The following is a 24,956-nucleotide window of genomic DNA, read 5'->3' on the forward strand; positions in this document are numbered from 1 at the left end:
CAGCTACTCGTTCAAGATGTCAACATCCGCAGCTCCAGGTAAGCTAGCCACGACTTTGGGCGCGAACGTGTCGTCACTTGCGTCGAAAGTGCGCTCCACCAGCTCGACGCAGCAATCACTCATGCAGTCGGTCAAGCGAATCATACCACCACTTTCGAGCGCTAAGCACAAAGGACAGGCTGGACGGATTGGTATCGTGGGGGGCTCGCGCGACTACACTGGAGCGCCGTTCTTTGCATCCATGTCATCCATGCGTTTCGGATGCGACATGTCGTACACCATCTGCACACCTGAAGCAGGCAACGTCATCAAGACATACTCTCCGGACCTCATTGTCAACCGCCTACTGGATGCTTCCGTAGAGTGGTCCCAAGTGGAAAGGTCGGTGGATGAACTTTTTGCACGCTTCCATGCAGTCGTTATCGGACCCGGTCTAGGTCGAGACGAGTTTATGCAAAAGTGTGCAAAGCTGTGTATCGGTTTGGCAAGGAAGCACGACATGTACCTTGTCGTTGACGCAGATGGACTGTGGCTACTGCAAAACGAACCGGATCTTATCAAGGGATATAAAAAAGCGATTCTCACACCCAACGTGGCCGAATTTGGCCGATTGTGCGATACGCTCGGAATTGATTGCAAGCAAGAACCGGACTCGGCAGCCAAGAAGCTAGCGCAGGCACTCGAAGGACCAACGGTGCTGGAAAAGGGCCCAGTGGACCGTATCACCAACGGCAAAGAGGTGCTGTACGTCGATTTGCAAGGTGGACTCAAGCGGTGCGGTGGTCAAGGAGATGTTTTGGCCGGTTGTCTCGGAACTTTGGCTGGATGGGCAAAGATTTATCAGGACGAGAATCCAACTCTTCCTGCTAGGTCTACTACGACCGACGGTGATCTGATCGCAGAAGATCGACTGCTGTTGCTGGCAGGATATGCGGCAAGTGTGACAGCGAGGACATGTAGCAGACTGGCGTTTGCAAAGTCCAAGAGGGCAATGCTGGCGGATGATCTGCTGCCTGAAGTAGGGCGCGCATATGAGGAGCTGTGGGGAGATGTACAGGCTTTGCTTTGAGATGCCCGCTTGACGGCGGTCAGCAATTCAAGCTACATGATTGCATCGCACTGCATCGTCGTTCACGGTTCACGTTGACGGTTGAGTGATAACGTCTGTCAGAGCCCTTTGTGTTCCACGCTTGATGCAAGTTTTTCGCCGACCACGAACGGGCAAGTCGATCGAGAATGGACGAGACGCTGCAACTAGTGCAAAGTCTTACCACGAGCTTAGACGGGGAAATGGTTCATTCAGTGCCACCGTCTTGGGCCAACTGACGCGGTGACTTGCACGGTGGGATGAGGAGGGCAACACTCGTAACTCGTGACTGCTCGCAGCCCAAGATGTGAGTGCCAATCGTGAATCGTGAATCATGAATTGACAGAGACTCACGAATCACGAATGAAGCACAAAGTTAACATGGAAGAACGTCCAGGGCTGCTTGATTCACGATTCACGATTCACGATTTGTGCAAAATTCGTGATGATTCTCTCTGCTCTCTAATCGCGAATCTAATCATCTTTCCGAGATTCTGCCGTGTACGGTCCGAAGTGTTCCTGAATCACCAACCACGAATCGTGAATCACGAATGGCGGGCCGAGCTAGCACAGTAAGCGAAGCGACCCCGCCTTTTGTTTGATTGTTTGATTCGTGATTTGTGCCCTGTTACTCCAATCAAGTTGATCCTGTGAATTGATAAGCCCAAAATTTCCAATTTGGACGTGGAAATTAGATGTAATTCTTTCCGTCGTGAAGGTCATTTGCGCTGTTCTGACCGACACCGCGATAGCCGTCTCGGCAGGCGCTACTGCTCAAGTGCCCTGGATGAAATACTGACAGACTCACGACTCACGACTGTGACTCTCTCGTCTCTCGTCTCTAGTCACAGGCTCGCACGTCGCACGTCGGATGAGCCGTCGCCGATGACATTCGTGATTTGTTGTTGCGCTTCATCACCTATTGGCAGGCCAATTCAAGTCCATCTTGACAATTACTTTGAACTGTACCTTCTCTGCCTCAGCCGCTCCCCAGCCGCTTCAGGCCCATGCTAAACCCGACGTCGAGCGGCGCACCACGTAATCACGAATCACTACCAACGCGTGAGAAGGTAGAGCTCACATCGTCAACCCATCCCAATCCTAACAGCCGCGATTAGCCATTCCAAAGTTCCTCCATTCCGACTCGGCTTCTGGTAAGCTGCTCAGTCATTCCGTTCACACAACGACAACGACGACGACAACAACAACAACAACAACAACAACAACAACAACAACAACAACAACAACAACAACAACAACAACAACAACAACATCATCATCATCATCATCATCATCATCATCATCATCATCATCATCATCAGCAGCAGCTTCACCGGTCTCAATATGCTTCCATAGAACGCTTATCGAATCAATTCAGATCCTGCTTTGGCAGCATCCTCTCTGTCTGCCTCTGTTCGGCTCATGTCTGCATTCTATGCTATCGTCTCACGTCCGAGCTGTATCAAACCTGTCGCTACATAAGGCTGCTCGACTCTGACGCCGACACAGATGGCAGCCATGGAGGTCGACGCCAAACCCATCACAAAGAGGATCTCTTACGTCCTGCCGCCTTGCCGCTTCCCTCCGACCACATTCGGTCTGCCACCGCTGGGTGCCGATCGCCGCTTCACTACAGGTCCTCTCCTCATCCCGCCTAAAACGCATCGCTCTTACACTGACAGCCATGCTCCATCCTCGTCCTTCTCGGCCGCTTCCACATCGGATAGGTCGAACCTGTTGAATCCTACACTCGCTTCCCATCCCCAGCACTCACTTGCCGTCTCTTCTCTCGCTATAGACACCACCACCTGTATAGCAAGCTCAGCTAGCCCTCAGGAAGACGATCTTGACGACGCCGCCGAGTCTCGTCGTTCGATCGAACATGGTCGTGACGCCATTCCTCAGGGCATCCTTTACACTGGTGGCCGCGATGGCCTCGTCGGTGCATGGGAGCTGGGCCTGCCTATGCGTAAGAAAAATGTACTCTCCCTCGATAATCATGCTGGCACATCTTCCTCATCCAACCTCCACCACCACAGCGAATCGATCAGTCTGCTCGCAGATACCTCTGCGCTGCCCGCTGGTGCTGACATCGACCTACTCGCATACTGGCAAGCCGATCCATTACGTGCGCATCGCGCCAAACCAACACGCTTCCGTCAATGCGTTCAGTCTCACACCGACTGGATCAACGACATTCTTCTCTGCAACCGCAATCAGACGCTCATCTCGGCTTCCTCCGATCGTACTGTCAAGGTCTGGAATCCGCACGATCCGCAGCACAGCCTCAGTCCCCACGTGCTGGGCACTCACAAGGACTACGTCAAGGCACTCGCTCATGCTTCCGAATCCGGCTATGTCGCCAGTGGTGGCTTTGACAAGTGCATCAAACTCTGGGACATACGCGAAGCTAGAGCAGCTCCCATGCTTGAACTCGATGACAGGGCCGTAAAGTCATCCATCTATGCGCTTAGCGTCAACCCTAGCGGCTCGGTCATCGCCGCCGGCTCGCCAGAGCAACATGTCAAGGTCTGGGATCCACGCAGCGGCAAAAAATGTGCCGAGCTCGTTGGCCACACTGACAACGTTCGCGCCGTTCTCGTCAGCGAAGATGGGCGCTACCTCTTGTCCGGTTCGGCCGACTCCACGGTCCGTCTCTGGTCACTGGCAGAACAGCGGTGTTTACACACCTTCACCCATCACGACGATTCGGTCTGGTCGCTCTTCTCCGATCATCCTACCCTCGACGTCTTCTACTCGGGGGATCGTCAGGGCTACGTGTGCAAGGTCGACTGGGAGCGCTGCGCCGAAGTTTCCGAGGGCGAGTGTGTCGTGCTCTGTCAGGAACGAGATGCCGCCTCGGACGATCAAGGTGGCGACCAAACCGATGACGTTCCGCACCATCTTCCCGACTCGCACAGACGCGACGCCAAGTCTGGCATTCAAAAGATCGTAGCACTCGATGACACCTACTTTTGGACGGCCACAGGTCAGACCAGCGTCCATCGTTGGAGAGACGTGCCCCGTCGCTCAGAGAGAGAAGCCATCTATCCGATTGCTGGTGCACGCTCGCGATCGCGCGAGCTCTCCCACCGCGCCTCGTTTGGAAGCCACAGCCTGCATCGACATAGCATGGACACCAGTCGTTCGCCCGAGTTGGCCCATCTCCTGCAATCGCCCTCTGTCACCTTTGCTGAGCCATCAGCGGAACTGCTCCGTCGCGATTTGTCTGTACATGATGCTGGCAATAGTGCTGCTGCGTCATCTCCCTCCGCCGCCGCCGCTCTCTCGGCTCTTCAGAACGGTCTCGACCTTCCCCCAACCAACGTTCCTCTTGCAGCTACGCTTCATGGCATTCCGTTCGATAGCCTGGTCAGTCTGGCTCCAGTCAGCGATCCCTATGGCGACAAGATCGGGCTGGGAAGTGTCAGCGTTCGAGATCCACGCGGCCATGCCGACGAGTCCATGTTCAGCACAGCTCCGCTTCGTTCCATTGCCAGTCGTATCTCAATGGACCAAAGCAGCGTCCTGAACCATACCACAGCTACTCGCTCGCCTGTCGTGTCGCCCATCAATATGCATCTGGCCCACGTTCACGCGATGGATACACCTCAACGTCCGGCCAGTACACGCTCTGCCAGCCTCCGATTTGCGCCCACAGATGAGATGTACGAGCCTGACGGTCTTGGTAGCTCATGGGAAAGCGGCTTGGATCCCGATGCGTCGATCCCCGTGAAGCAGCTGGCAGAGATGCGTCTAAACGGCAGGCGCCAGAGCGGCGCAGACGTGACCGTCAGTGAAGATGCTCATGACGAGGATCACAGTGCATACCAAGCTCGAATCGCATTCGAGGACCGTGAGCTGGCACAGGAAGCAACGCCGTTGCGTCAAAAGCCCGACGCAGTGATTTTGGGCTCGCACGGTCTGGTCCGCTCGTCGATGCTCAACGATCGCCGTCATGTGATCACCATCGACAGTACAGGCTCGGTCATGCTTTGGGACATTGTCAAGGGCGTTTGCATCGGCGACTTTGATCGTGAAGAGGTGGAAAAAGCTGCGCTCGAGTCCAATCTCATCCCCTACACTTTCATGCGCAAATGGCGCCCCGAGCAGACGCCAGGTGACACACTCGAGGTGGTCAAGGAGCGCATCGAGGGACAGGGCGTCACGCCGCTCTGGTGCTCTGCAGAAACCAGGAGCGGCGCTCTCACCGTCCACATCGAGGAAGCGCGCTGCTTTGAGGCTGAGTTCTACATTGACGAATTTGTCGATTGCCTCGACACTGCCAACTTCAAAGAGGACCAGCGTGGCCAGGTCGCTCGCTGGCTGCTCCGAACTCTCTTTGCTGGCTTTGTGGATGCAGAGTGCGAGCTGCGTCCTGCCACAGTAGACCAGGCGGGTACTACTCGCCCGCCAGAAACGCCAGCGTGGGACAGGATCGTGCGTGCGCAGAGGAACAGGTCGTTCATACCTGGCATGACGATGGGTCTGGCCACTCCAGCAAAGACGCCAGCACTGACCTCGTCCGCTTCTAATCCGCTCTACCTGGGGTCAGCTCAGAAGGGCGCGGCTGGCGACAGCGGCGACCGCACAGCTCTACCGACTTCGACTACATTGGCGGGCGATTCGGGTCAATCTGCTAGCGACTACTTTTCGGCAAAGGGATCAACCGCTGCTCAGGGTGCAAGCAAAGTGCCTCAACCACCCGGAGCAAGGGTGCGAGAAGGCTCTTCGGTCGACGAGATCAATGGCAGTGTCGTGACCCCAGGTGTGGGCACGGCCAACGGCAATGGAGGTGGAAGCGGATTTATGAACAAATTCCGCTTTGGCAAGAACAAGACAGACAAAGCGGATGCACAGGCAGACGCACTCGACGAGGCTGCCAAGAAAACTCGCGATGCATCCGCCGCTGCGGGATCTGCTGACGGCAATGATGGTCCACGCAAGGCTTTAACGCAAAGCCAGATGCTGAAAGAGCTGTTTGACAAGCCACTTGCGCCCGCTTCATTGAAGGAGATGCCGAGGCTGCCACTGCCTCAGGACACTGCTGTGATCATTTCCGAATCATCGGCCGATGCAGGCTCTTGGGAAGTCGTCTACCGTGGTCTGGTCAGCTGTACAGGCGACGACACCGAGGTGCTCGAGCAGGCGGCGCCCATGTGGCTGCTCGACTATCTGCTCCACAACCACGTCAATGCGCGAGACCCGGTAAAACTCAGCTTCACTCTCTCCCCCTGGAGGCCTGCTGATGTGCACTCGGATGGATTCGGAGGTTACGATCTGAGCACAGTCCAGCCTATGCCCGAGCTACCGACGGGCAACGCAAGGTTGACAGCGACGCGATGCTTGCGCATCCGAAAAGCATGCTACTATGTCGTAGAGAAGCTCGAGCTTTCCGCGCCGCGTTCGAGGACAGCAAGCATCAATGCTAGCCGACGTTCGTCGGTCGATGCCAGCGCAGCTGGCACCAAACGTACACCAGGCTCAGCTTTGCCAGGTTCTGTTGCACCAGCACAGCACACCTCAGCGGGTATCGCGGCAGCTTTGAGCATGACCAGAGCCGACGTACCACCAACTTGGCAACACGCGCAGAATGCAGACGGCCAAGCAATGGTGGAGCCGATGCTTGATGCGCATGAGATGATTGAGATCTTGTGCAATGACGTGGTCTTGCCTGTAGAGGTGACACTTGCACAGTGCCAGCGCTTCTATTGGAGGTCAGGCGGTGACATTCGGCTCGAATACCGGATCAAGAACGTGGCCTGATTCACGATTCACGATTGTCGTCATATACTTGCGCCCGATCAGATCAACATGCTTGGATATTATCATTTCAGTAGTGTGTAGAATACGACCTTGTGCTTGGAAGAGGTTCGGAGATGTCGAGGCAGCGGGGCGTGTGCAGGATCGCTTGCGACGAAAGACAGGCTGGTGCGCACACCATGTGAACGAGACAAACGTGAAAGGTTGGTTGTGGCAGGGTGATTCGTGATTGAGGTAGGAGCGTGTACTTGATGCTCAAGACGCGTAAGGTGTCAGGGTCCAAGGCACGGCACTCACGACTGTGTCTATCTGGCTCGACAAAGTGTTGTTCTTTTTTTGCTCGCATCGCCAGAGCTGGATGGCTCTGTCTGTCTCTTGAGAATTCGGGTCGGTTTGGTTATCAAGGTTTCTTCAAATCCACGAGAGACATACGGAAGTCGTGAGTGTGAGGGTGGAAATTTCTTGCAGAGCTGCATCCACGTCCACGTCGACGTGCGAGCGCGGCAGAACGATCGTTACTCGGTGCGATCGGTGACATTGGCGATTCGTGGTTCATTCGTGGGTGACGATCCGAAGCGCGCGAGCATGAGCAAGATGCGGCTTAGCGCGCACGGTGCGACGGCCACGTTTGCCACTCCCAATAGCCACGCTTGGCGGCGAAGCACATCGTACTCTCGAGACTCGACGCCGTTACCGTCTCAATTTGTGCATGCGAGCTCTTGCACTCGTATGGAAGCGTGGATACGATGCACAGCGCTTGCTACGAGCAATCTGGCTCTACCAGCTGACAAGACGCGCTACTTGAGCGCCGCCATCCGCCATGCCCAGTGTCGACCATCCAACACGCGCACGAGCAGCTTGACAAGACCAAACGTGAGGTATGCCTCTCAATCGTGTGCAGATCGCCAAGAAGCAGCTCTGAACACATCCCCTTCAACACGAACCAAACGACGCACAACTGTAGCATACGATTCACTCGCGTCTTCGGTTCTGGGCGAAGACGGTCAACCACTACCGGCTCTGGCAGCTTTGACACCTGCAGTACGGAAGCGCAGCCGGAGCAAGTCACGCACCAAGCCGTACACTGATGCAGCCACATGCGCAGAAGCATCGGCGCAAGAGACTGAGAGCATCCGATGGCCACCACTAGCGCAAAGCGTGCTCGACGATATGGCGCGTTTCCCATCGACCATCCTGCTGACGCGTGTTGGCGGCTTCTACGAATCCTACTTCTCGCAAGCACCGCAACTCGCATCGATGCTTGGCATCAAGCTCGCCAACCGTCGATGGGGCGGCCAAGACGTACCCATGGCAGGCTTCCCTGTCTTCCAATTGGAAAAGTACCTCAAGATCCTCGTCCTCGATAAACGGCTGCTCGTTGCCATCTCGGAAGAGTTCCGACCGAAAGACGACAAAGTCGGAAACGCCACCGAGATCACAAGGCGAGTGAATAGGGTCGTCAGTCCTGGCACGCTGATTGACGAAAAGTTCCTGGATCCGTTTGTCAACAATTTCATCGTTGCCGTCAGCGTCATGCACGAGCAGGACAAGGTGAGGTATGGTCTCGCATGGCTGGATGTGGGCACGGCAGACTTCAATACAGCGGTGTGCGAGGACTTTAAGACATTGAGGGACGAGATCGCGAGGATTGGACCGAAGGAGATCGTCATCGATGCTGGCACGATCGATGCTAGTGAGGCGCAAGAAGGTGTTGTCCAGCAGGTGATTGCAGAGCGAGTACAAGAGAAGCGCATCAAGCTCGATATAAGGGAGCTAGTCACCGATTCGAGTATCTACATTTCCCACTTTCATCCACCTCCTCCCTCTCCTCCTGCAACCAAGCCTGTTGAAACGCATCAAGAATCAGCTGCACAAGACACTTTTGCGCCACCGACAAGCTCGCTCGACGCGGTTGAGACAGCCACGGTGCACGCGCTTCTCTCATACCTACGCACGCGCCTGCTAGACCACGAAACCGCCTCGACGCTCACGTCGCTCTCGCTCTCGCGTCCGCTCCACCAGCCACTCGACTCGATCATGCAGATCGACGCGCACACGCTCTGCGCACTCGAAATCCGCTCCACGGGGCGCCAAGGCTCTACGCGCGGATCGCTCTTCTCGGTCCTCCGTCGAACCGTGACACGCGGCGGCACGCGTCTCCTCCAGCAATGGCTTTGCAATCCCTCCACCTCGATCAGCACAATCAACGCGCGCTTCGATGTCGTCGAGCTCTTCCTGCGTCGCAAAGCTCTGCGCGAAGATGCAAGGTCGATTTTGAGGAGCGGAGCAGGTGACGTGAGTAGGGTGCTGCAGAAACTGATGACCAGGAGAAATGATGAGCAGGATCTGTTAGAGGTGAGAGATGCAATCGGAGCGATGGATAGGCTAAAGAGGTTGATGCAGTCTGAGGTGGAGTTTATGGCTTGTGAAGAAAAGGAGAGGCAGACGCTGGAGAATCTGGTGTCCAAGTTTCACGATCTGACCGACTTGGCGAGCAGGTTGGGCGACGCAATTGATGAAAGAGTGATCGCATTGAGGTTGGAGAGGCAGGAGACGCTCGCGGCGGAAGTCCAAGACATTGCCGCAGCGTCGTCTGCTTCAGACGGTTCGCGTGCTCAGATTCGAAACCTCGGTAGCGGCACTCCCACTCGCGCTGCGGCTGCATCCAAAGGCGTCAGTGCGGCCAAGCGCGGTGGAAACAGTAGCGTCGCAGCCGACCATGTGGATCCTGACGACTCTTGTTCGCTCTGGGGCGATGATTTCGAACACCTGATACGACCCGCCTCGTCTAAAGCGCTCGCCAGTCTCACACGCTCGCATCGCGCGCTGCGGCGCACCGCGCGCAGGCTCGAACTCGACTTTCAACAAGCCTACGCATCCGACAATGTTACGCTTCGCTACGTGCTCGGTCAGGGGTACGTCGTGCACTCGCGTGGTAAAGCTTTGGCGTCGACTCCTAACGTGGCGCTGCCGTCGACGTGCACGTCGTCGATGGAGGATTTGAGCGTACACATTGCTGGCAAGAATCGTTCGACGCACACGTACTACTGCGCTACATGGACCGCTCTTGGATCGCGGCTGGATCGGCTGTGCAAGGAAATGCAAGCGCTCGAGTCGATCGAGCTTGAGGCACTGCGTCAACACGTGCTGGAACAAGCTGCGCAGTTGCGCACCAACGCCAGGTTGCTCGACCAGATCGATGTGCTATCGTCCTTCTCGCAAGCGTCGGAAGAGTATCATCTGGTGCGACCAATCGTCGATGATTCAACCGATATCGACGTTGCTGGTGCGCGACATCTGTCTGTGGAAATGGGCTTGCTCGAACGCGGTCGACTGTTTACGCCGAATTCACTCAACCTCTCGGATGGAGGTGTTCACATCATCACCGGTCCCAATATGGGCGGCAAGTCGACTTTTCTTCGATCGATCGCTCTGCTTACTATCCTAGCGCAATGCGGCTGCTTCGTCCCCTGTTCGCATCCCTCACGTCTCGGACTGGTAGATCGCATCTTCACGCGCATAGGTGCTCAAGACGACGTTTTCCGCGACCGCTCCACATTCATGGTGGAAATGTGTGAGGTTGGCGAAATCCTGAATCGTGCCACACACCGTTCACTCGTCATTGCCGACGAAATCGGGCGTGGCACAAGCAACCTCACTGGGATCGCTGTCGGCTTCGCAACACTCGAGTGCCTCTGGCAACGAAGATGCAGGACGCTGTTCGCAACGCATTTTTACGAAATCTGCGATCTGGTCAAAGACCAAGCTTGGCCGCGAGTCGAGTTTTGGTCCACCGATGTCCACCATACCACACACGGCTCCTTGGTGTATCAACATGAATTGAAGAAGGGCGTCAACACCAACAGCTATGGTCTGCAGGTCGCAAGATTGGCCAACCTGCCAGAGCACACGTTGGAGTTGGCCAGCACGACGTTGGCCAAGTTGAAAGCGAGGACGCGCGGCGCTTAGCAAAGTGGAGCAGAGCAACGCACGCTCGAGAACAAAGCACGGGGAATCGTGAATACAAAGCATGTCTGTCGGGACACTTTTTTGGGGTTGGTTGGTTGGTTGGTTGGTTGACATACAAAGCTCGTGTGACCTGCAATCTAGTGAACGATAGGTGATGTACGACAGAAGAGTGAGGCGATGCTTATTGCTTGTTCAGATCGACATTGTCCAGCCCAGCACGGGTAGCGTGGACAAACGAGTCGTTTTCGTTATCCGTGGGTGGCGCATTAGCGTCGGGCTTGTGCGCTGGCAACACGACTTGGTCCTGTTTCTGGTGGTGCTTGCTGGCCTTGGCAGCGGCCTTGATCTCTTCTTCGTGTTTCTGATTGGCCAAGGCCTCCTCCTTGGTCTCTGCGGTTCCGCCCTCCTCCTTGGTGTAGAGATGCGCGAATCTCGGGTTGATTTTCTTGTCCTTCTTCTTCTTGGCCACCGGTGTGTCTTCGGGATAAGCGTCCTCTTTGGCCTGTTTGAATTCGGCGTCCGTGTCAAAGAGCTTCTGTACTGGTTCGAGCAGCGTAGTGATCGCGTCGGCGACCGCCTTCTTCAGGTCGGCCGGGTGGACGGTGCCGCTGGCATAGTCGGCTTCCAAGTTTGCGTACTCGGTGTAGTGGAGTGAACCGCCGTACTTGTCCGGTCGGACGATGCTGAACATGGTTCCTTGTGGAGCATCGGGTGGCACAAAGCTTTTCGAGGCACCTTGCGATTCGTCGACGGGTGTACCCATGGATTCGGACTCGAGCCTCAATCTAGCGATCGGGAAGAGCACGGCGCGGACGAATCCCAAGACTCCATTACCGTCCACCTCTCCCGGCGCGCACACTGCATCGGCAATCTTCTTGGAGACTTGCTTGGGTGTGTCGAGAAAGTCGATCTTGGACGAGTTGTCGGAACTGCTCATTTTGCTGCCCTTCAATCCCGGGACCATGGCGTTCATGAGATGTGCCCGCTTCTTGTACCCCAGTTTGGGCAAGTACTGTTCGGCGAACGTGAAGATCTTTCGCTGATCGACACCGCCAAACTGCATGTCTACGTCGAGGTACTGTTCGTCCAACGCTTGTAGACCCGGGTAGAGCAGACCGGAGAGCAAAGGACTAGCTACCTGCTTTACCACTTCGGCACCCGCCTTCTTGGCATCGTGCTCGGTCACGGACGCACACAGTCGGTAGTTGTCCATGTTGTACGCCTCGGTCAGCTGGTAGCTGCTTCCGACCACAAATACCAGTCGGTCGGTAGGAACACCGATCGCTTTGAACACAGCGGTGAGAACGTGTCGATAGTAATTCACTCGATGACGCACCAGTTCGATAGGCGCTTTGAGGTTGTCCAAGAACGCATGGATGTCGGCGAGCAAGATCTTGACTTGGACACCGGCCCGCAGAAAGTCGGCAATTTTGGTGAGCGGTACGAGGTAGCCTACGTGAGGACGACCGGTCGGCGCTGTACCCCAGTAGGCGGAGAGCGGTCGTTCATCTTTTTCAAGGATGGATTTGATGATGTCCGCGCCAAGAACTTCGTCCAGATCACGCGTGATGAGCGAGAATCGTTCGTGAGCCGAGAGCGTAGCTTGGGATGACATGCTGAATACGAGACGGGTGACAGCTGACGACAAACGTGAATCGCAAATGGAAGCGAGACAGACGGCCTCCTCTAAGACGTGTGTGCCAGTCGTGGGTTGCGAAGCTTTCGACTCGTCAGTTGGTGCGCCCGCCGTTTTCTACGTGACTCGCCGTTTGCACGCCAAGATACGTAAACTACGTAATGCTTACATAATACTGAGCTGATGTTGAACGAATCACGAATCACGAATCACGAATCACGCACCACGCATCACGCACCACGCATCACGAATCACAGATGCTAACGACACATGGCACATAACTCAATAATGAACAAAGTGTCAGTTATTCACGATTTGCACGTTCACTGACTTGCATGCTCGCATCACTCTGTGTGACTCACTCGACTCGCAGCCTGGTTAGTAGTTAACAGAGTGACGAGTAAAGTTAACAAACACCCCGCACGGCAGGCGTGTGTATGTGCGTGCAATCATAAATCGTCGTTCGTGCTTCAAACCAAGCTGAAGTGTTGCTTCGAGCAGCAAATCAAGATGTGCGCCTAGCTTGACTCGCCTGAGCTTCGGTCTCGAGTCGGTCCTCTGATGACTGACATTCGTGATTGATTATTGGAGACTCGAGACGAAATTCCAGCCATGAGTCGTGAGTGTGGTTGGGACGCTTCAGAAAGCGAATCACGAATGGATTTGCGACAGTATGTTCCCCGCCTCCCCCTCGGCCCCGCGCCCCCGCGCTCATCGAATAAAAACTGAGCGGCAACTACAGTCGTGAGTTGCTCTGTGACTCGTGACTGTGAACGCTTGTTAGCGACCATTCGTGATTGGCACTCAGCAGAATCACCGCATCCAGGTTCCACGTGTAAGCGGAAACTCGCATTGGTTGTGTCGTTCCTGACTCGATCTGGCCTATAAGAGGTACAGCCTGATCGCTACACGATTGTCATCTAGAGCGTCGTTAACTCCTCACCTGCGGCTGCAGCGCACAAGAACCAACCATGTCAGGCACGTCCAAGCTGTTCCAAGACATTGACCGTCAATACGGTGATAAGGTGGCCACGATGAGCGAGGAAGCCAAGATGCTCGTCGGACTACCCTATCTCGCCAACACAGAGAATCTCATCCGTGCGCGTGTCAGAGCACGTCGTCTTCAGACCGAGTACAACAAGACGCAACCCACCTCGGCGCTGGACGATCAGACCAACCACTTCAAGCACGGCCAGACGGTTATGTCGGAAGACCGAAAGCGTCTGCTCTCGGAACTGCTTCAAGTACCGCTCTCGCAGGTGGCCAATGTGGAAATCGAACCGCCTCTGTGGGTCGACTATGGCACCAACATCAAGCCGGAAGGCGCATTCTACGCAAACTACAACACCACAATCTTGGACTGTTCCGAGGTGAGGCTGGGCGACGGTGTGCTGTTCGGACCCAATGTCAGTATTTACTGTGGAACCCACTCAGTATCGGTCAAGGAAAGGAAGGAGGGCTTGGAAAGAAGTTTGCCCGTCAGCATTGGTAAGGACACCTGGGTAGGCGGTGGCACTATCATCATGGCTGGTGTGACCATCGGCAGGGGCTGCACAATTGGCGCCGGAAGCGTAGTTACCAAAAACATCCCGGATTGGAGCGTCGCCGCGGGTACGCCATGCAAAGTTATGAGGACACTCACCCAAGACGAGCGAGCATGAACACAGCTTGCACCTCGACGTTGCAATACAATCACTAATATGCCCTTCAGCTGGCCGAACATTAGTCGAACTGTCGTAACAAAAACAGCGCTGCTCAAGATGCAGGATCGTCGACAATGACACAATGCCTGGTCGCCAATGCTGCCTCGTGTCTGTGAAGCGTTCGTTGTTGGTTACATTTGTGATTCGTGTACAGTCGTGAGTCGTGAGTGATTCCATATCCACATAGTCTCGAATCGTGTTTGCCGCCAGAAAACCAAGTCCAACAGCCGACGTCAGAGTCACTCACAGTCGCGAGTCACGATTTGTGATTCAGTCATGAGTCTGAGAGTGATTCATGATTCGTGACTCGTGACTGTGGCAGAGCGACTCGAAAACACGAACCCAACTTGATTAATTCGTCACTTTGTGCTTGGAAGAATCACGAATCACGAATCACGAATCACGAATCAAGCACAGGTCAACTACAAACTCGACATACCCGAGTCGCTCGCAAGCTTGTTCAGCTTCAGTCCTGCCACCATCTTCTTACTGCACCTGGCCAAAACGCTAAAACACGGCAGCTGCTCAGCTTCCGAGCGCCGCTGCCTCTCGATCATCACCAAACGAGGCCGAGGTTGTGATGATTACTTCCAGAATATTTATGCTTCTGTACATCAGTCTAGCCGACCAACAACCAACCGACAGCATTTCCACCTTGACTGCTGCCACCTTGACTGCTGCCCGTCGCTCTTGACTCGCACGCAGTGATGACAACGCCAACACATGCCGGCAGCTCGGCAGCGGCCATGGGTATCGCCACTCCATCGCCTCTTTCCAACGCCACACCCAGATCAAGCTCGATCGCACTCTCGTCTCTACAAGCCCTGCCTGAAACCCAGCTGGTTCTCGTCTTGTTTGATCATCCCATCGTGCGTCGAAAATGGCGTACCGTAGTCGTACCTCTCGTCGAGTCGATCTCCAAAAAGCTAAATACTGCCTACTCAGGCTCACGGCTTACCATTGGTAGCGTCGTCTACCGTTCCACCGCGGACAAATCGCTCCTGCGTCCATCGTGGACGTTGAGTCGCACCAAGTTTCAACCGGGCTCCAAACTAATTGCCTCCAATATGCAAACGGCAGAATTTTGGCTCGGTACAGAACGCTCATCAGTCTCGCACGATGCAGATCCTTCCGCCTCAATCTACTCGCTCATCGACGGTAGGAGCACCACGAAACCGACGGCACACGTCCTCGAAGCTTTTGTAGCTGCGCTCGAACTGCTTCAGCCCTCAGACAATGGCGTGCACAATCCACTCGCGCCCAAGAGTCCCGCGGTACTTGCAAGGCATTTGCTGCACGTATCTCTCGACTCTTCTGATGTGTCTTTGGACCTCTCGTCGCCACCCTTCTTCAATGCAGATGCGGCAAACGATCGTGCAACCGCGCCCACCATCGGTAGCAAACTTGCTCGACTAGGCGTCTCCATCACTAGTTGTGCCGTCAAGACCAACACGCCCGATATGCCTACCGCACAGTCTTCCAGAGAGGCGCAAGCGGCGGTTCTCGGCATGCACAAGATTGTCGCCGACCCCAACAAACTCGCCAACGAAGATCTTGCCGTGCTCATGACCGAAGCCGTGCGCGATAAGGTCAAGCAAGATGCAAACGTCGTTTGCAGTGGTCTTACGCCCACTTGGTCAGCAAAGGGCGCAACGGCCACTTCTGCAGTGGCTACGACGGCTAAGAGGGGCAGAGAGGAAGAAGCTGACACACCGCCGACATCAGCCAAGAGGTCCAAGTCCGGCAGCATCTCTCAGCCGCAAACTGCCACTTCCAACACTCCATCTCTGCCAACTTCGAGCTCTGGTAGCAGCAGTGTACCGACTAACATCAAACTCGATCCGAGCATCAGCACCAAAGTGCTCTTCCTACGCTCGCAGCAGGAAACCATGGTCAAGAACTGGGCGGCTGCCTACTCGGCTGTTGTAAAGGCGGAATCGGTGGGCGAAACGCTAACGTCAAAAGCTCCAGGAATGAGCAGGGCGTATCTCGAACAGCTCAAAGCGCAGCTCCTGACGCAGCAGCACGCACTCAAGATGTTGGTTGGCAGAATTGTCAGCGGAGCCGAGACGGCTCCAAATTTCAACGTCAGTCTGCAGAGCTTGATCAACATCGATAAGGAGGCGAGGGAAATGGGTGTCAATTTGGGTGGGCCAAGTGGTGGTGGAGCTGCGGCATTGGTCAGGCCGGCAAGGAGTACAAGTGTGACGGCCGCTTCACAGCCACCTGTCGCATCACTGCAGCAAGTTCCGAGCAGTGTGGCCAAACCAGCTGTGACTGCGTTGAGCAGTGCTTCAGGTGATGCTGCGACAACTGCCAATGCCAGTGCGACGACGAGTGGAGCTGGCGGCGTGCAACCTCCACCGAGCCCGACGCGACCGAAACCGTTCTGGCGGGGCGCACTCACCTGGTCGGTGATCTCGGACCCGGCGACCAAGCAAAAGCGCGATGTTGCTACACTCGTCTCGGCAACATCCAACTCGTCGCAGCTCGAGCGGCTGCTCATGCCGTGGCCTGACAAATTGCAGATCACGGCGATCACACAACTGTCACCGCGCAACCTGCAAGTGTATGCGCAGTCACAGAATGCACCGTACATCCTCTTTTCGACGCAGGAAGCTGACTCGGCGGCAGCAGGAGGCGCGCCGGTGTTGACGCCAGCGACGGCCGAGAAGAACCGACAAATGTATTCGAGTTTGGCGAGCAGTTTGGATGCCAAGAAGAGCTGTGCTTTTATACGGCATGGAAGCAATGCGGGCGCGGGATTGGTGCTGTTTGCTACCACGCAGCCGACGAGCAGTGCCGAGAGGATGCAGGGCAAGGGCGCGCCCGTGCAGGCCAAGCTGATCGGCGTCGTGTTGAAGGATACGATTCCGTTCAGTCGCTTGTTGAGCGGGCAGGTGCAGGCGGCGGCAAGTCAGCCGAAGGCTCCGACTCCTCAGGCTGGTCAAGCCAGGGTGCGTGGCGCTAGCGCTTCGGCATCTCAGCCTGGTGCGCAAGAAGATCCATCAGCGCTCCCAGCACCTCCATCTACGCAACCACAACCACCACCGCAGCAACCACAACCGCAACCGCAACCGCAACCGCAACCGCAACCGCAACCGCAACCACAACCGCAACCGCAACCGCAATCGACGGGAATGGGACTCGGCTCGTCCATGCCTTTCAACCTCGCTGCACTCAACGCCGCCGGCAACGTCCCCATATCCGGCCTCGGCGCACCCGGCACTATGGGTGGAGCCATGAACCTGAACTCGTTCCTTCCCAACCTCGCCACTTCGCAATCGACGCATTCGCAACCGCAACCGGTCGGCGCAACTAACATACCCGATCTCACCAACTTGGCGCACTTGGGCAACATGGCCAACTTGAACCTGGGCCAGTTCGGGATCCCGAATCAGCAGCTGCAGAATGCTTTCACTGCAGCAGCAGCAGGCGCAGGAGCAGGAGCAGCGCCAGCAACACAACAGCCCAACCTGGCTGCGCTCGCACAGCTTCTCGGCTTTGGTACTCAGAGCATGACCCAGCAACAGCCACAGCAGCTACAGCAGCTACAGCAGCCCGCGAACCAAGCGCTTCCGCAGCTGTTTGCACTCGGCGCATTCAACCCGCAACAGCAACAGCAGCAACAGCAGCAGCAACAGCAGCAACAGCAGCAACAGCAAACACATATGTTCAGCAACGTGACGCCATTCAGTTTCGGTCAAATGCAGCAACCACAACAGCAAGATCAACAAGCGCTACTGCAAGGCCAGCTTGAACATGCGCAACATACACATCAAGGTGGACAGACTGGCGCTCAGATGGACTTTTCAAAACCCATGACCATGGACCAACTGCGTGCACTTGGGTTTTTATCCTAGTGTCGTATTCGAATCAAAGTTACATGATCTGTCTGCATGTTGGTGTGTCGATGCGGGCTGGGGGCGAGAGAGTGGATTGCAAAGTGTAGGAAGAATATTCAGCGAGACTAAGATGTATCCGTGGTCACGAATCGTGAGTCGTGAGTGTGAGGCAAATGCTGTTCATGCACGATGTGTGATGCGCACGTACTCACGAGTACGACTCGTGACTGTGAATTTCCATCGCTCGCGTCCCGCTGTACATTCGCACACTGACAGCGTAGCGTGGAGATCGCGCGCTCGTGCATGCTGAGCCTGTCATCAGTGCGAATCTCCCTGCACGCTGATTCGTGATTCGTGATTCGTGATTCGTGATTCGTGATTTTGCAGTCGTGAGTTTCTAGGTGAGAGTCTGGAGATGTGATTACAAAATCCACACATTCCGTGGTTCACGATTGACGGTAGTTGGCTCGGTGCTCACACTCACGACTTGTCTCGGAAACGGAACGTGGGTTGTGTCTTGTATCGCAAAACGATGGCGAAAGCAGCAGCAGCTACATCATCTGCAACGACGGCGGCGAGCCATATGCTCGATGTGCTCATCATCGGTGCTGGCTGGTCGGGACTCTCGGCTGCATTGAAGCTTTCGCAGGCGGGCCGCAAAGTTGCCATTCTCGAAGCACGTGAGCGTATCGGTGGACGAGCTTTTACGCATACCTGGAACGACAAGACGGATCTCAACGATACCTCGCGCACGCTAACTGCGCCCAGTGCAGCTGATTACTGGTGCGATCTAGGCTGCTCATGGATACACGGCTACTTGGAAGGCACGCCCCTGAAAGCTTTGACTGACAAGTACAGTATTCCGGTAACCCTCGCGAGCGAGCGCGAAACGGTGGTGGTGGCTGAACAAGGACCACTACCCCAAGCGTTGTCGCACAAGTTGATCGCCAATCTCGCAACTGCTCAACAAGCCGCCAAAACTGCCGCACTCGATCACACTACTACGCCACCCGATGCAAACACGTCGCTGGCCGATTTCCTGTACAGCGACCACTCGCCGCTATTCGCGAATCTGGCGTCCGAAACCGAAAAATCCGTGGCGCGTCATGTGGCAAGGATGCTTCACATCCCGCTCGGCATCGAGCTCGAAAAGGCGAGCCTAAAGTGGCACGGCTTCGAACATGCGTTTGCCGGCACAGATGCTGCTCCCAAAGGCGGATTCACGACCATGATCAACAAGATGGTCAATGAAATCACGTCGTTAGGAGCATCAATCTATACTGGCCAAGAAGTACAGTCGGTCCAAGATGGCGACAACGTCAAGGTGACCACCAAGCAGGGTGAGCAATACACGGCGCACACCGCACTTGTTACGATTCCGCTTGCTGTGTTGAAAAACACAGCTGGTCGACTGTTTGAGCCGGCGTTGCCCGAAAGAAGGCTCGAGACGATCAAGCGTGTTTCGGTGGGCAACCTGAACAAGGTGCTGTTGCACTACCACCAGCCATGGTGGAACGCGACGACGGGTACGTTCCTGGTTGTGCCTTGTTCGTTGGCTGTACCGTCGTCGGTCAAGAGCGAAGCGCAAAAGGAACTGTGGCATCTCTACTCGTCAACCACGCTGATCGTTGCCTCGCTATCATCCGAGCAACGCGCTTCGGAAGCGGGTGGTAGTGGAGCGTCGAATTCGCTGCTCGTCATGATCGGTGCAGACTCAGCCAGACAGTTGGAAGCTTACGAGCGTCTGGATGCTGGCAACACTCTGCACACCTACCTTGTCGCGCGTATCGTCGGGAGCGACCATGCGAGCACACAGCCGCCCAAGCATATCTTTTACTCGAGGTGGGCAAACCACGCTTTCACCGGTGGTGCAACCACCTCGCCTGTGTCCACTGCAAGTGGCTCCTCGCCATTGGACTTTGAGATGCTTTCGCGACCTCTTTGGAACGGCCGCCTCGGGTTTGCTGGCGAACACACCGAGATCAATCGTGAGTCTCGCAGTTTTCGCAGCCATCATGATGCGCACCGATCGAATGAACCAATTAACAAGCTCCCGATCTCTTTCTTTTTTTTCATACCAACCGTGAACAGATCGAGGCTCGGCAGCAGGCGCTTACGTGTCTGGCCAGCGAGAAGCGAATCGTCTCTTGGCGTATCTGGACAAGCTGTATCCTCAAACAGTCAACAAGCTTTGAACGAGAGCGACGAGGCTGGCCGTCGTTTCTATTTCGATTTTGTTGACACGCTTCGGTATCAAGAATCATGAATGGCTCTCGACATTCAGTCCTTGCAATTCACAATCACAGTGCACAAGGAAAATCGTGAAAAATCGTGAATCACGGAATACATTTATTATTCCGATTAAGTTAACTTGACCACAAAAAAAAATCGGCGCGCTGAAGCTTTCCACTCGGAAGGTCGCGAAATTACGAGTGAATCACAATCACGAATGTCGGTTCGGGATCGGTGGCGAGACACGTGGAGTGCGGTCGTTTTGCAACCACACTCAAGACCGAAATGCTCCGCGTGTTGGCCAAGCACAACAAAGGTTGACGACGGGTGGCTTGGCATGTGCATCATTCACGATTGTATTGTGCATCATTCACGATTGTATTGTGCTTCGATGACGAGGCTTGGTGGAACGCATGGCATGGGATTTCCCGCGGGATGGAAGCGTGTGTCGTGCGAACTATCAAGGAGGGAGGCTTGTTGGGCAGTGCTTGAAAGAGCAAGACACGAGAGCAAGCGTTCAGCCAAACACTCACCACTGTGACACGCGGCAATCACAGATGTGAATCGTGAATCGTGAATCGTGAATACTCCATGACTGTGACTGTGACGCCACCCTGCTCGACATGTACGACGGGATCTGAAGCCTGATTTCGAAACCAATCCAAGACCGACTTGTTGCATTAAGTTATCCAAGCACGAAGACACGGGCCCGTGTGCGTAGTATGCCCACTGTGGCCGAGCAGCCGAGCAGTCTAAGAGCTGCTTCCGTCCCGCTGCTCGGCGGCTTGTTTCAGGGCTCCCGATAACTCATACTCCCACTCTGCCCACTCTGGCTGCATCGCGTTGACCTTCGATGATAAACTTTGTGTGGCGTCGATGCGTGGATGCGTGGATGCGTGGAACAGCGGCAATTCTCGGGATCGAAAAGCCTGTCTGTCGTGCGCCATGCGCCTTGTGCCTTGTGTCGTGCGCCGTGTGCGTGCATGTCGGTCAGGTAAATTTCATAAACTCTCATGCTCGAGACCACTGAGCCGATCGTGGGTTGATGAGTTGAGCCGCTAAACCACGAATCGAGTTTTCGTCAACTGATAGAAACCCGGGATGCAATCTTATCTCAACTTGCGTATTGGTAGATCAGCCTGTGTACGTTCCGTTGTAATGTGACAGCTTGGTTTCGACTCTTGATTAAGTTACTGTGAGTATTGGCTGAGGGCACAAGGCACTAGAGCAAGCGAGGAAACTAATCCGTAGCCGATCAGCGGGTAGAAGTTTCCGGACCTGGCTGTGGAGCGAGGGGTTTATTCTTGCACATCTGAGACATGGAGCGTTCTGGCAGAAGCATGTTGGGCTGTCGCGTGGCCACTGAGCACCATTTACTGTACGATTCGTGATTGTCAAGACGTGACGGGCGTTCAAATCGCTATGGGAATGGGAGTAGCTTTTTTTCGCTTTCTGCTGATCAAAGCAAGTCTTGGCTGAGAATCGACCTGAGATGGTCACGGGTAGCCCGGGGTAGTCAAACGAGTGTGTGACGATTCACATTCACGATTATGCGCGTCGCTATTGACAGGGGGATTCGATGGAGAATGCACGTCGGAGCGTGCGGAGGTCATCGTACCCTCAACAATCTCGCTGCCAAGATTCGATATGATAGCATTCTCGGAGTACGGTACGGGGTTCTGGAAGCTAATCGAGCTCGATGTGCAGCGACGCAACGATCGGATCGATCAAGCCTCGTTGGATCATGGGCTGAAAGGGAGCAACTCTGCGAGTAAAATTTTGAGCACCGAATGGACTTACGTTGGTGTTTTTTTTCAGGCAAGACATGGGTGCGGCAATTGCTCATGACTGACTTTGGGGCGGCCAAGCTGTTCAGCCATAAGGGCGTAGAGAGAGAGAGAGAGAGAGAGAGAGAGTGAGAGAGAGAGAGAGAGAAGAGAAAGAGAGAGAGAGAAGAGAAAGAGAGAGGGTAGGATTCTCGATTCGGACTGGCTCGTCAATCTGTGGTCTGCGTCTGTTTAGTTGGATTGGCACAACGACACTCACACTGTTGACTGTCTGTTCCCTGATTGACATCGGCAGCACGCATCACAGAGCTGGACCAGGCCGCATAAGTACTGTATAAACAACTGCAGCCTCCTGCGACGCTTTGGGATCGCTGCATCTCTGATTTGTGGGCAAACTCAAATTCAGCGAAGCGTGAGAAAAATTTAGTGAAAATGGAAATATCACCTTACAACTGATCAACGAGAAGCATCGTATAACTTAAGTTATCTCTGACAGTGTGAGTCTGTTTCCTGAATCAACGAATCACGAATGTCTTGGATAGAATTTCCTAGCCAAGCGAGAGAAGCGAAGCGGCACACTCCGCTTGCCATGACGGGTGCAACGTACCACCACCTATTCAGGCCAAACCATCCATCATTGCCCGCATAGGCAACGTCGGTAATTGCTTGAAAGCAAACCTGAGCGGAATTCGGCGGCCGTAGTTCGGCTGAGTTTGCGAAGTGCAGCCCACGCGCAGTTAGTATGCACCTCGATTGCATGCTCAAGCCCTCAGCTTGTCTGTACTGTACGGTACTGTACAGTGACAGAGCAAAGATCGGCCTCGTTGCCGATCTTTGCTGCTAACCCTAACCGAGTAACTAGCCCTTCAGACAAACCCTGCCTCCTGCTCAGCTCTTATTGTCACCACACGTGTATGGATTGTTTGGCCTCGCCTCGTTGTTGCACTTTTCGAGTTCTAAACAGCCTGCTTCATAGAATGTAAGTTTCAACAACGAGCGAGGCCTTACACGAGCGTCCTGTCCTGTGCAAACAACGAGGCGAGCCCATCCTCACGCCTTGATCATCTGGCGCTCGCTCGTGTTTGAGTTTTTCAGGCGCTTCATAGAGGCGTCGCCGCCAGAGACAAGTACTGTTCCCAATTCGGAGCTTCGCCGTGAACCACGAATTCATGCATTTCCATATTGGCAAAATATTAAAAAATTGAGGGTTTTGGCGTTGGCCTTTTGAGAGTTTATTTTAGATTTAATTAAGTGATTATGAGGATGATTCTTTTTCTTCATCTTCCTGTAACCGTCACCTGCCACGCTTGCCTAGACGCAGCAGTATCCACTCCGTAGGCGTATGCTATTGTGCAGTCTGTACCGTTGTCGTCCCTTTCAGCCAATCTGGACCAAGTCATATAGCATCAAGGTCCTTAACAATCGAAATTAAAACCGAGGAGTGGACGTGAGAACCAGGGCGCGCAATCACATTCAACCGCTAGACAAAACACACACACACACACACACACACACACACACACACACACACACACCAGCATATGTTCCGGCCTTTTTGGGTCCGATAGAAAAGCAACAACAAAAATGGACGAGCGGGCGGGAAGGCGGGAAGGCGGGAAAGCGGGAAGGCAAGTAGGTTTGGGCTACCACGCTGGACGTGCAACAGAGAAGCAAATCAGCTGGGAAGCTGCTGGCCTTGCATCTGCGTTGAGCTTGACGATGGAAGGTGCGTGTGGACTGGACGCAGAGTAGAGTAGGTACGGAAGGCAGTTTGCTCTCTCAGACACGGCGTCTCTCAAGTGCAGACCTAGACAAGACCGGGACCGACGGGACGACACAGGCAGTATCTGGTTCGCTTACAAAGTAGACTCGCCAAAGGCTACCGCTTGCAGTGGCTGACCAAACGCGCTACTGGATGCTGATCTGTCTGTTGGCAACGGCTCCGGTTCAGAATGATTCCGATGCGCAGCTGTTGGGGACATGCTTGATGGCACATGATGCAGTGGGTGCTGCTAGGTAATCAGTCGCACATTTCGAAGAACAACTCAACTCACAGCTGCGCAAAATCGTACATCTTTTTCGTAAATGGTGAATCTGTTATGCGATTTTCCGCTCGTTTTCTGCACAGATTCACGTTGCACGAAACCGCAGCTTTCGCTGTGTCGTCCTTTAACCACCGAACGAGCTTGGCTAACTGATTTCAGCCTCACTTACGACGGTTACGCGTCGTTGCGTTACGTGTTTGACGCTTCGTGATTCAGATTCACGATGGGTGCGCGACACTCACGACTGTGTGACTTTTTAGCCATCCATGATTCACCATGTACGATTTGAACCTCCGAACTAGCGCCAATCACTAACCAATCGTGAATAGTACGTGCGTGCCCACACACAACATAGCGCGTCATGTCAATCGAGGGGGTTCATAGTTTGACATGCTTGTCACTTATCCCCATTCATTCCTTCAGTTCTAACACTTGGCGCCAACACGCCTCGCGGCCTCGCCAATTTTGGAGCACAGCCGCAACTGGCATCCAAACCCCTTCACAGCGACCCTAGCTAACTTAGCTTGCTGCAATGCGACGGATTGAGATCCCGAACGGCGATGCTACCTGACCATGCTTGACTCGCTGCAGTACTTGGCGTCTCGTACTTGCACACTGGTTTGCATCCAGTCACAACAGTCACCGCGTCCACGTCCACGTCCACGTCCGTGTTCCGTGTCTGTATCCTTGCACCTTGTGCCTTTGAGCTGCATGTCTGCAGAATCCCGTCCGTGTCGACCCGCGTGTTGTTCTCTTCTGGGTCCATTCACAATGATCCTCGTCAGGGTCGATGGACGGCAGCAGTAGCAGCAGCAGCGTCGCCGCCTTTGCCGTCCGTGCCTGTTTCTGTATCGCTGTTCGTCTCTGTAGTGACTACTTACTGTACACC

General features: G+C 54.7%; 7 protein-coding genes across 7 annotated transcripts; 6 read left to right on the forward strand and 1 right to left on the reverse strand.

The window, feature by feature from the left end:
- Positions 1-16: 16 nt before the first annotated feature.
- Positions 17-1,069, forward strand: UMAG_05844 (NADHX dehydratase; the record flags this gene model as incomplete). The annotated part of the gene is made up of 1 exon (XM_011393905.1): positions 17-1,069. The coding sequence occupies one exon, from the start codon at positions 17-19 to the stop codon at positions 1,067-1,069; it is 1,053 nt and encodes a 350-aa protein (XP_011392207.1).
- Positions 1,070-2,605: 1,536 nt separating this feature from the next.
- UMAG_05845 (uncharacterized protein) lies at positions 2,606-6,853 on the forward strand (the record flags this gene model as incomplete). Its single annotated transcript, XM_011393906.1, has 1 exon — positions 2,606-6,853. The coding sequence occupies one exon, from the start codon at positions 2,606-2,608 to the stop codon at positions 6,851-6,853; it is 4,248 nt and encodes a 1,415-aa protein (XP_011392208.1).
- Positions 6,854-7,435: 582 nt separating this feature from the next.
- On the forward strand, positions 7,436-10,819 carry UMAG_05846 (putative DNA mismatch repair protein; the record flags this gene model as incomplete). The annotated part of the gene is made up of 1 exon (XM_011393907.1): positions 7,436-10,819. The coding sequence occupies one exon, from the start codon at positions 7,436-7,438 to the stop codon at positions 10,817-10,819; it is 3,384 nt and encodes a 1,127-aa protein (XP_011392209.1).
- A 181-nt stretch (positions 10,820-11,000) lies between these two features.
- On the reverse strand, positions 11,001-12,434 carry UMAG_05847 (putative tyrosyl-tRNA synthetase; the record flags this gene model as incomplete). The annotated part of the gene is made up of 1 exon (XM_011393908.1): positions 11,001-12,434. One exon carries the CDS (start codon positions 12,432-12,434, stop codon positions 11,001-11,003), a length of 1,434 nt encoding a protein of 477 aa, XP_011392210.1.
- Positions 12,435-13,426: 992 nt separating this feature from the next.
- Positions 13,427-14,116, forward strand: UMAG_05848 (acetyltransferase; the record flags this gene model as incomplete). The annotated part of the gene is made up of 1 exon (XM_011393909.1): positions 13,427-14,116. The coding sequence occupies one exon, from the start codon at positions 13,427-13,429 to the stop codon at positions 14,114-14,116; it is 690 nt and encodes a 229-aa protein (XP_011392211.1).
- A 749-nt stretch (positions 14,117-14,865) lies between these two features.
- UMAG_05849 (uncharacterized protein) lies at positions 14,866-18,021 on the forward strand (the record flags this gene model as incomplete). Its single annotated transcript, XM_011393910.1, has 1 exon — positions 14,866-18,021. The coding sequence occupies one exon, from the start codon at positions 14,866-14,868 to the stop codon at positions 18,019-18,021; it is 3,156 nt and encodes a 1,051-aa protein (XP_011392212.1).
- Positions 18,022-18,535: 514 nt separating this feature from the next.
- Positions 18,536-20,198, forward strand: UMAG_05850 (uncharacterized protein; the record flags this gene model as incomplete). The annotated part of the gene is made up of 2 exons (XM_011393911.1): positions 18,536-19,991; positions 20,095-20,198. The coding sequence occupies 2 exons, from the start codon at positions 18,536-18,538 to the stop codon at positions 20,196-20,198; spliced, it is 1,560 nt and encodes a 519-aa protein (XP_011392213.1).
- Between the last annotated feature and the right edge of the window lie 4,758 nt (positions 20,199-24,956).

This window comes from Mycosarcoma maydis, chromosome 20 (assembly GCF_000328475.2).
Source record: "Mycosarcoma maydis chromosome 20, whole genome shotgun sequence".
In the NCBI taxonomy this organism is placed as follows: Eukaryota; Fungi; Basidiomycota; class Ustilaginomycetes; order Ustilaginales; genus Mycosarcoma; species Mycosarcoma maydis.